The sequence below is a fragment of the Scyliorhinus torazame genome, chromosome 15 (assembly GCF_047496885.1).
Source record: "Scyliorhinus torazame isolate Kashiwa2021f chromosome 15, sScyTor2.1, whole genome shotgun sequence".
NCBI lineage: Eukaryota > Metazoa > Chordata > Chondrichthyes > Carcharhiniformes > Scyliorhinidae > Scyliorhinus > Scyliorhinus torazame.
Window position 1 is genome coordinate 81,178,370 of NC_092721.1, and position 10,839 is coordinate 81,189,208.

The window sequence follows — 10,839 nt, forward strand, 5'->3', positions numbered from 1 at the left end:
GTGCAATGCAGTCGGGAGAGGTCTCCCACAGGCTTCCCAGCAGCCTTTATGCCTCACGGGATATACCCAAGTCACGGGCGGAATCAGAATCCTGCCCAAAAGGGGCATGACCAAATGGCGCACTCCTACGTAGGATTTAAACCTTAGGCAGCTTACCCGAGATCTACTGGCCTCCCAGGAAGGCTGCAGCCGAGCGCTGTTCTGAACTGGTGCACACAAATGTGGAACGGGTGGAATGGCACCTGGGGAGTCGCCCGGGCCACTGAAGGCCCGTAGGTGGGCAGGGATAGCGCAGGGCAGCCCCATGGCTCTCCCCCTGGAATGTGGGCACCTTGGCACTGCCCAGATGGCACCTTGGCACTGCTACCCTTGCATTGCCAAGCTGGCCGGAGCACTGCCAAGATGTCAGGGTGGCAGTGCAAGGGTGCCCAGGTGCCAGGGTGGCACTGCTAAGAGTCAGGGCCCGAGGGGCACCATGCCCATGAAAGGTGGGTGGATGGGGGGTATGAAGGGCGGGGTGGGGGGAATGAAGGGCAGGTAAGTAGGCGCATCTGGCAGGTTGGGGGTTGTGACGGGTGGGGGTCCTGGAGGGGGGCCCATAAAGAGGTGTGGAAGGACCTGAAGATGTGGGGCCCCCAGGGACCCCATAGCAGGGTGTCCTCAGTTGGGGGTGTGTGGGGTAATGCCTATGCGTGTGTGTGTGGGTGGGGGTAGGGGGTGCAGAGCCCACAAACTTACTTAGAGATTGGGGCACCCTTTAAAAATGGTGGCCCGATCTCTGCATTCAGCTCCGCAGTGCTGAGAAAATTGTAAAGGCTGATTGAATGGCCATGTTGCTCTTCAGTGAGAGCTCCATGAGGTCATTAAATCACAGGAGGGGGCAAAAATGAGAACTGTGCTGGCCAGGCACCGATCTGTTTGCGATCTAACCGGCTGCTCCCATTGGCGAAATCAGGAGCCCGCCATAGCGTGGCAAGAAATGAATAATCACCACTCAAGCCCAATCTCCATATAATTAACGGGAGCGACTCTCTATCTAACAGCCTCCCCTGACTTAACCGCCTCTCCAGCAAGTGGTCACGCGGGTGGCGATTAGTATTCCTTTTAAAAAACAAGAAGCTGGTGCGAGGGTAGCTACGAGGTCCGAGGAGGTGAGGAGACATCTTCGCTCAGAGGCAAATGGGCTCGGTTGGGGTGGCTGTCATTAGGTGAGGGGGGTTGTAGAATGGAGGGGGGGCGGTGGTGGCTGCCCATGGGCCTGGGCTGGGTTAAGGGGTGGGGGGGGGAGGTATGGGTGCCTCAGCACCCGTGGGTCCACCATGTCAACCTTTGGACCAAGTAGTCCTTTTCGGGGCAGCCCAAGCCCACGTGCTCCACCCATAGCTCCCACTGACCACAAAGGTCTCGGGCCACGTGGCTGAAGGCTACAATTGGCAATGATGGTTAAGTGAGCTCTTCACACTTGAAATGAAAATCGCTTATTGTCACAAGTAGGTATCAAATTAAGTTACTGTGAAAAGCCCCTAGTCGCCACATTCCAGCGCCTGTTCGGGGAGGCTGGTACTTGGGGGTGTGTGGGGTAATGCCTATGTGTGGGGGGGTACCCATGGGTGGGCATGCCATGTAGCAAGTGGAAGTTACTGCCCAGCATCCCAATCAGACCGTGATGCCCGGACACTGTGCCTGAACACTGCGGGAGGCAGCACCGAGGACGCAGCGGCCAACATCCGAACACCCGGGGTTGGGGCACCAGCACCGGGGACGTCTCCATGACCAAAGGGTGGCCATATGCACCGGGGACAGGACCAGCGCTCAGTCCAGGTTATGTTACGTGCGGATGTCTGGGGTACAGGGTCTGGGGACCAGTGACCAGGAGCCCCCGCTGCGGCTGGGGGCGCATGGGCAGGGCATGTTGGATAGGGGGGGAGCAGCGATGGGAGCCATGGAGGGTCCTGGGGTGAACGACACCTCTGGTTGTTGGTCTCAGACCCTCACCGATGACTTACAGATATTACAAGGGATGGATGAAATCTTGGAACCCGCAGAACCTAACCTCGTGGTGCTACTGGCAGACCAACTCCCAGACGCCAGAAGTGGCGGCAACAGCAACATCGACAGAGACTCAAAGTGTTGGCCCATGTGCAAGGCCCCGCCCCACACCTCGAGGACCCGGCCACCCATCAGGCCAGGGAGGGACCGAGATGGCTCAACATGTACAGGCTTTGCTGGCGCAAAGGGGGTATGGCCATGAAGGAGGATTGAGGCGGCATGAGCGGGGCATTTGGTAACCCCATAGCGGGTGTTGCTCACCTGGGGGGGGGAGGGAATGCTGGAACCGGTGTTTGGGGGGTGGGGGTGTCTGTGCCAGCTAGAATAGGGCAGAGCTTGAAGGGAAACCCTTTGGGAGGGCCCCGATGCCAGCAATCGTGGGGGTTGGGGGGGGGGCTTGGGGGAGGGGTGCGGATGGTGAAGGGTAGATATCAGTGAGGATGTTGGTGGGTGGAGGGCACTGAAGCCCATCTGCCTGCAAGGTTGGGTGGGAGCTGGTGGGTCTGCGCTCTCACTTTTCTAAAGGGTGCCCGCTCTGTGAGATCAGGATTTGCCGGTGTCTTTGGGTCCCACACATCATTTTTTGGCTTCTCTGCTGCTTCCCAATAAATGACGAAGTATGGAAGAATTACGATGGGAATTGGGCTGTAACAGCCGGCATTATTTGCATCGGTTTTCCCGTCTGAAATGACACTTAAGGCATGAGCCAATGGCCACGCTGCACCTGTAAAGCATCTCGCCATGGTGCAGCGTGGCTGATAAAAGCTGGGAGACCGCACTCCCAGGTTCTACCCGGCTCGCAACGCCTCGCGAGATTCAACACAATCTCACGAGACGCTGCAATGTAAATCCCGCCCATTGTGGGCGGGATCACTTTTTGGCAAATCTGCATATAAAGCGAGACAGCTAGTCTCACTTTAATGTGCATATTCCCAACATACCTGAGGCTTTGGGATTCATCCCCTCTGCCTCAGAGACCTTGGGTGAGTGCTGTATGGTACTGGTGCTTGTGGGGACCATGAATTGGATTCAATTTGAATTGGTTTTTGGAGCAGGCGAGGAGCTGGATTAGGGGTTCGCCCCTGACCCACACTCTGAGCCCTGGCTTGGTAACGCAGAGAAAGTAATTAACATAAAAAAAAAAAATCCAAAAATGGGGACCAGTCTGACTGCCACTCGTGGGGGTCTCCCAGGGGATTGGAGGCCCCCACCTGCATGCCCTTTGGACATGGTGGTGCCCTGGCACTGTTGGTGCCACCTGGGCACCCTGACAATTCCACCCTGGCAGTGCCTCCTGGGTGCCAGCCTAGCACTGCCAAGATGCCCAGCTGGCATGGGCACTGCCAGGGTGGCAACTTTTGCATGTGTGTGATTGGGCTAGGGAAGCCCTGCATGGATACTGGGGATCCTCTGACAGTGTGTTGGGAGAGGTTGGGAATTACTTTTGGGGCCTTGGAGTTTGTGACAACATTTGAAAATGGTGTCCTGATGTCTTGCTACACTATGTCACCAACCCTGTTCAGGCCCACTATACAAAGTGAGTCGTGCTGTATGGCCATGTGTTTCTCGGCACTGCGAGCGCTGGGAAACACGCGGCTAAACGTGCTCACTATGGGACTTTGTTCCCATTTAGTTGAATCGCGTTCATTCATTCAACTGGTCATTTTCTGTTTGTGAGACTTTACAGTGCACAGCATGGCTGCTACATTTGCTCATCTGACACTAGTGACTGCTATTCAAAAGTATTTTTGGGGAGGGCAAACAGGCAGAGGTCGTTGTACATATTGGTACTAACGACATAGGCAGGAAGGGGCATGAGGTCCTGCAGCAGGAGTTCAGGGAGCTAGGCAGAAAGTTAAAAGACAGGACCTCGAGGGTTGTAATCTCGGGATTACTCCCTGTGCCACGTGCCAGTGAGACTAGAAATAGGAAGATAGAGCAGCTAAACACGTGGCTAAACAGCTGGTGTAGGAGGGAGGGTTTCCATTATCTGGACCACTGGGAGCTCTTCCGGGGCAGGTGTGACCTGTATAAGAAGGACGGGTTGCATCTAAACCGGAGAGGCATAAATATCCTGGCCGCGAGGTTTGCTAGTGTCACACGGGAGGGTTTAAACTAGTATGGCAGGGGGGTGGGCACGGGAGCAATAGGTCAGAAGGTGAGAGCATTGAGGGAGAACTAGGGAATAGGGACAGTGTGGCTCTGAGGCAGAGCAGACAGGGAGAAGTTGCTGAACACAGCGGGTCTGGTGGCCTGAAGTGCATATGTTTTAATGCAAGGAGCATTACGGGTAAGGCAGATGAACTTAGAGCTTGGATTAGTACTTGGAACTATGATGTTGTTGCCATTACAGAGACCTGGTTGAGGGAAGGGCAGGATTGGCAGCTAAACGTTCCAGGATTTAGATGTTTCAGGCGGGATAGAGGGGAATGTAAAAAGGGAGGCGGAGTTGCGCTACTTGTTCGGGAGAATATCACAGCTGTACTGCGAGAGGGCACCTCAGAGGGCAGTGAGGCTATATGGGTAGAGATCAGGAATAAGAAGGGTGCAGTCACAATGTTGGGGGTATACTACAGGCCTCCCAACAGCCAGCGGGAGATAGAGGAGCAGATAGGTAGACAGATTTTGGAAAAGAGTAAAAACAACAGGGTTGTGGTGATGGGAGACTTCAACTTCCCCAATATTGACTGGGACTCACTTAGTGCCAGGGGCTTAGACGGGGCGGAGTTTGTAAGGAGCATCCAGGAGGGCTTCTTAAAACAATATGTAGACAGTCCAACTAGGGAAGGGGCGGTACTGGACCTGGTATTGGGGAATGAGCCCGGCCAGGTGGTAGATGTTTCAGTAGGGGAGCATTTCGGTAACAGTGACCACAATTCAGTAAGTTTTAAAGTACTGGTGGACAAGGATAAGAGTGGTCCGAGGATGAATGTGCTAAATTGGGGGAAGGCTAATTATAACAATATTAGGCGGGAACTGAAGAACATAGATTGGGGGCGGATGTTTGAGAGCAAATCAACATCTGACATGTGGGAGGCTTTCAAGTGGCAGTTGAAAGGAATACAGGACCGGCATGTTCCTGTGAGGAAGAAAGATAAATACGGCAATTTTCGGGAACCTTGGATGACGAGTGATATTGTAGGCCTCATCAAAAAGGAAAAGGAGGCATTTGTCAGGGCTAAAAGGCTGGGAACAGACGAAGCCTGCGTGGAATATAAGGAAAGTAGGAAGGAACTTAAGCAAGGAGTCAGGAGGGCTAGAAGGGGTCACGAAAAGTAATTGGCAAATAGGGTTAAGGAAAATCCCAAGGCTTTTTACACGTACATAAAAAGCAAGAGGGTAGCCAGGGAAAGGGTTGGCCCACTGAAAGATAGGCAAGGGAATCTATGTGTGGAGCCAGAGGAAATGGGCGAGGTACTAAATGAATAATTTGCATCAGTATTCACCAAAGAGAAGGAATTGGTAGATGTTGAGTCTGGAGAAGGGGTGTAGATAGCCTGGGTCACATTGTGATCCAAAAAGACGAGGTGTTGGGTGTCTTAAAAAATATTAAGGTAGATAAGTACCCAGGGCCTGTTGGGATCTACCCCAGAATACTGAAGGAGACTGGAGAGGAAATTGCTGAGGCCTTGACAGAAATCTTTGGATCCTCGCTGTCTTCAGGGGATGTCCCGGAGGACTGGAGAATAGCCAATGTTGTTCCTCTGTTTAAGAAGGGTAGCAAGGATAATCCCGGGAACTACAGGCCGGTGAGCCTTACTTCAGTGGTCGGGAAATTACTGGAGAGAATTCTACGAGACAGGATCTACTCCCATTTGGAAGCAAATGGACGTATTAGTGAGAGGCAGCACGGTTTTTGAAGGGGAGGTCGTGTCTCACTAACTTGATAGAGTTTTTCGAGGAGGTCACTAAGATGATTGATGCAGGTAGGGCAGTAGATGTTGTCTATATGGACTTCAGTAAGGCCTTTGACAAGGTCCCTCATGGTAGACTAGTACAAAAGGTGAAGTCACACGGGATCAGGGGTGAGCTGGTAAGGTGGATACAGAACTGGCTAGGCCATAGAAGGCAGAGAGTAGCAATGGAGGGATGCTTTTCTAATTGGAGGGCTGTGACCAGTGGTGTTCCACAGGGATCAGTGCTGGGACCTTTGCTCTTTGTAGTATATATAAATGATTTGGAGGAAAATGTAACTGGTCTGATTAGTAAGTTTGCAGACGACACAAAGGTTGGTGGAATTGCGGATAGCGATGAGGACTGTCGGAGGATACAGCAGGATTTAGATTGTCTGGAGACTTGGGCGGAGAGATGGCAGATGGAGTTTAATCCGGACAAATGTGAGGTAATGCATTTTGGAAGGTCTAATGCAGGTAGGGAATATACAGTGAATGGTAGAACCCTCAAGAGTATTGAAAGTCAAAGAGATCTAGGAGTACAGGTCCACAGGTCATTGAAAGGGGCAACACAGGTGGAGAAGGTAGTCAAGAAGGCATACGGCATGCTTGCCTTCATTGGCCGGGGCATTGAATATAAGAATTGGCAAGTCATGTTGCAGCTGTATAGAGCTTTAGTTAGGCCACACTTGGAGTATAGTGTTCAATTCTGGTCGCCACACTACCAGAAGGATGTGGAGGCTTTAGAGAGGGTGCAGAAGAGATTTACCAGAATGTTGCCTGGTATGGAGGGCATTAGCTATGAGGAGCGGTTGAATAAACTCGGTTTGTTCTCACTGGAACGAAGGAGGTTGAGGGGAGACCTGATAGAGGTACACAAAATTATGAGGGGCATAGACAGAGTGGATAGTCAGAGGCTTTTCCCCAGGGTAGAGGGGTCAATTACTAGGGGGCATAGGTTTAAGGTGAGAGGGTCAAGGTTTAGAGTAGATGTACGAGCCAAGTTTTTTATGCAGAGGGTAGTGGGTGCCTGGAACTCGCTACCGGAGGAGGTAGTGGAAGCAGGGACGATAGGGACATTTAACGGGCATCTTGACAAATATATGAATAGGATGGGAATAGAAGGATACGGACCCAGGAAGTGTAGAAGATTGTAGTTTAGTCGGGCAGCATGGTCGGCACGGGCTTGGAGGGCCGAAGGGCCTGTTCCTGTGCTGTACATTTCTTTGTTCTTTGTTGTTCTTTATCATTTTTTGGAAGATTTCCGCCCGAACCATATACATGGCAAATAAGCTATTAAGGGTATAGAGAAGAGTTAGATAGAGCTCTTGGGGCGAAGGGGATCAAAGGATATGGATGGAAAGTGGGAGCAGGTTACTGAGTTGGATGATCAGCCATGATCATGATGAATGGCGGAGCAGGCTTGCAGCACTGAAAGGCGTATATTTGCTCCAGTTTCCTATGTTCTATGTTTCTAGGTTTAGTGAGTTAAATTTATCCTCAACAAATGTACCTCAATGAGGTTTCAATGCATAGACAAAATGAAAACACAATTTCTCTGTACTGTCACCATAAGCAGTTCAGAAGACAGGCAGGGCTAATACAGAATAGAATAAATCTTAGAGACATATCGGGTGCGATTCTCTGCTCCCGCGCCGGTTTGGAGAATCGCCTGGCGTGCTATTTTTCCCCGCGACGCCGGTCCGATGCCCTCCCGCAATGCACCCAAGCGGCAGGAACGGCCCCGTCGAGTTCTGCGCGGCGCAGGCCGGAGAATCGCCCGGGACACCCAAAATGGTGATTCTCTGCTACACCCGCTATTCTCAAGGCCCGGATGGGCCGAGCGGCCTGCCCAAAGCGACAGCTTCCCACCGGCGCCATCCACACCTGGTCGCTGCCGGCGGGAACAGCGCCGGAACGCTTGGGGGGGTGGCCTGTGGGTGGGCGAGGCGCGTTCTTTCACCGGAGTTGCACTCAAAAGGGGTCTGGCCCGCGATCAGTTCCCACCGATCAGCGGGCGGGCCTCTCTGAAGGAGGACCTCCTTTCCTCCACCGCCCCGCAAGATCCATCCGACATCTTCTTGCGGGGTGGCCTTGGGGAGGACGGCAACCATGCATGCACGGGTGACGCCAGTTAGGCAGCGGATGACGCAGCACCATTTTTATGCGGCGCCAATGCCCGGCGTGCGCTGATGATGCTGCTTTAGCGACACGCCCCCCAAGTTTCCCGCGGCCCCGATCCTAGCCCATTTTCGGGCCCTGAATCGGTCGAGATCGGGGCCGTTTCGCGCCGTCGTGAACCTCGACAGCGTTCACAACGGCGTGGGCACTTAGTCGCGGGAGCGGAGAATCGTTCCCATAGAGTCATACAGCACAGAAAAGACCCCTCGGTCCTTCATGCCTGCACCGGTCAAAAACAACCATCTAACTATTCTAATCCCATTTCCCACAACTTGGCCCACAGCCTTGTATGCCTTGGGACCGCTAGTGCACATCTAACTACTTCTTAAATGTTCTGAGGGTCTCTGCCTCCACCACCCTTTCAGGCAGCGAGTTCCAAACTCCCACCACCCTCTGGGTAAAAAGTATTTTCTCACATCCCCTCTAACCTTCCTATCGCTTACCTTAAATCTATGCCCCCCCCCCCCCCCCCCCCCAACCCCCCCCCCGGCCGGTCATTGACCTCTCCACCAAGGGGAAAAGGTTAGTATAAATCTGTGTAAAACATTTATTGCCATGACCATTAAGTATGTACAGCTGACACATGTAAAAGTATGTAAAATATATCTGATACAGTTGGCATGCTAGCTGAGGATTCCTCTATATGCCAGCCTATAATCTTCTGCCCATTAAAGTCAATGAGCAGAAAACCATGGGCTGGCTCATGCAGAGGCAGCAAGGCTTGGCTGATGTGCTTTAGGTCTGCAAGGTTGGAAACGTTGTGATCAATACGCTCAAAAACGTACACCATTTTCACCACTATCAATGTGCAGCAGAGGAATAGATAAGCTCCCAATCAAAAGATTTAGATTTTGTGGCAGTTTTTTTTGTAGTATCAACTTTTAACAACTTACAGTTCCTCCAGAAGAAGTAAATCTTACATTAGATAGTAATAATGGAGAAAAAGCAAAAAGCAGGCCATTTTGAAAATTACTGCATGTAATATATTGTTGGAACGTCAAGTCAAGTCAAGCTATGTATGAGCATAGTTAGACTGATTGGAAGAACATATTCATGATAATATGAGAGCGAAGTTATCTACTCACCTAAGATCCATGTCCCCATCCATCCAGTAGGTCATTATGTTTGAACCTGTTCCGCCTGGACAGCATCCCATTATTAATACTGCAACTGCTTGAATGGGGTGAATGTTAAAGGCCGTTGAGAGCAGAAAGGCTGTGAGGGGCATAATACCAAACTGACAAAGAAAGCCCACACATATACCCCAAGGTTTCTTAATGTGGCCCCAAAGTTTTTTTGCTTCGACATTGCAACCCATGGCAAACATTACCATCGCCAACAAGATTGTCAGCACAGTACTTAAAATAAGGCTCATCGACTGGTTAAAATTGTCAGGAGGCAACAAACAGGATGTATCGTTACAGTTGGTGGCATGCTCAGGACAGAAATCATCAATCATTGTTAGGCGTCTGGCTATCGCCATCGTCATAGCTTCTCGTTGTCTTCTCAGGTTCACAGCCCTTATCAAAATAAATCTCCAGGAGAGAAACAGATCGTGTAAGGAGCTTGGAGGCAATCTGCTCAGTATTCTCAGCACAAAGAGAAGGTGCTGAATGTGCTTTCTCCTTTAATATAGTCAGATAGCAATAAAAGTTGTCATAAACACCTACTCATTTTATAGGTCTGGTCATTGGAAATGTAAAGGAATGAGCGTCATTATATGAGTTAAATTATATTGTTAACTCTCTTGAATAATGTATTTCAGCTTCAAAGGTACTGTGCAGATATTATTGTTGCGCAATAGAATATTTTCTTACATGTGTATGGCTGATTATTACATAATAGGACTAGAAAAATGTATAGATTCTAAGAATCTGTTTTAATTTACAAAACATGTTATTCAATTACACAGGACTACGTAGAATATACGCCTCAGAGACAGGCCAATCAACTCATCTAGTCCATGTCAGCGGTTATGCTCCACTGCGGCCTCACTCCACCTTTCCTCATTTCAATCTCTTGTTGTAACCCTCTGGGCTGGATTTTATGTGGCCCGCCGGTCATGCTTTCCGTCAGCTGGCGCGCGGGGGACACACACACACACACACAAAATAGGTCAATGGCCAATTCATCACCTTTGTGTCCATCCTCAAGCTCACCTCTAGGCACCCTGCCCCTCATATATAAATCAATAATTAAAGGTCATTTCAGCTCATTACCAGCCTTATTGACCTGAATAATATGCTGCCCATGCCATCATTTGGTTGGCATGGGAAGTCAAATGGAAGTGGGTAGGCCACTCTTACAGGCCTACATAAACAAAGAAGAAAGGAAAGGGGGGGTACCTCACTCGGGAAGCGCCCTGTGTGCATTGAGGACACCCCCAAGATGTCACCCCCCCCCCCCCCTTCTCCCTTGCTTCATTCCACGCCATCTGCTTGACAGAACCAGCACATGAACCCCTCTCTCCCTCTCTGGGATCCCTGCCCACTCTAAAGCTCTGGCTCTTACCTTCTTAGACTAGCCATGTGCTCTTTGTTTTTTCCCTGCAGCCTGCCAGCACTCACGACTGCGCTCTGGTGCTGCCAGCAGTGGTGGAGCTGCCGGCCAGTCAAATTAGCTGGCAGCTCCCATGGGCGGATCTTCCTCCTGTTTGAGGGCTGGAAGTCCCACTGTTCATCAATTTGGGAGCGGCAGCAGCGCCTTCCTCACGCGT

At 51.1% G+C, this 10,839-nt stretch overlaps 1 protein-coding gene across 1 annotated transcript in view; it reads right to left on the reverse strand.

Annotated features, from left to right (window-relative positions):
- Window positions 1-9,701, reverse strand: part of slc10a2 (solute carrier family 10 member 2) — a 62,631-nt gene extending 52,930 nt beyond the window's left edge. Inside the window, exon 1 of the mRNA XM_072476338.1 lies at window positions 9,209-9,701. Within this exon, the coding sequence (XP_072332439.1) occupies window positions 9,209-9,612 (404 nt within the window). The 5' untranslated portion in view covers window positions 9,613-9,701. The remainder of the gene's footprint in view (window positions 1-9,208) is intronic.
- Between the last annotated feature and the right edge of the window lie 1,138 nt (window positions 9,702-10,839).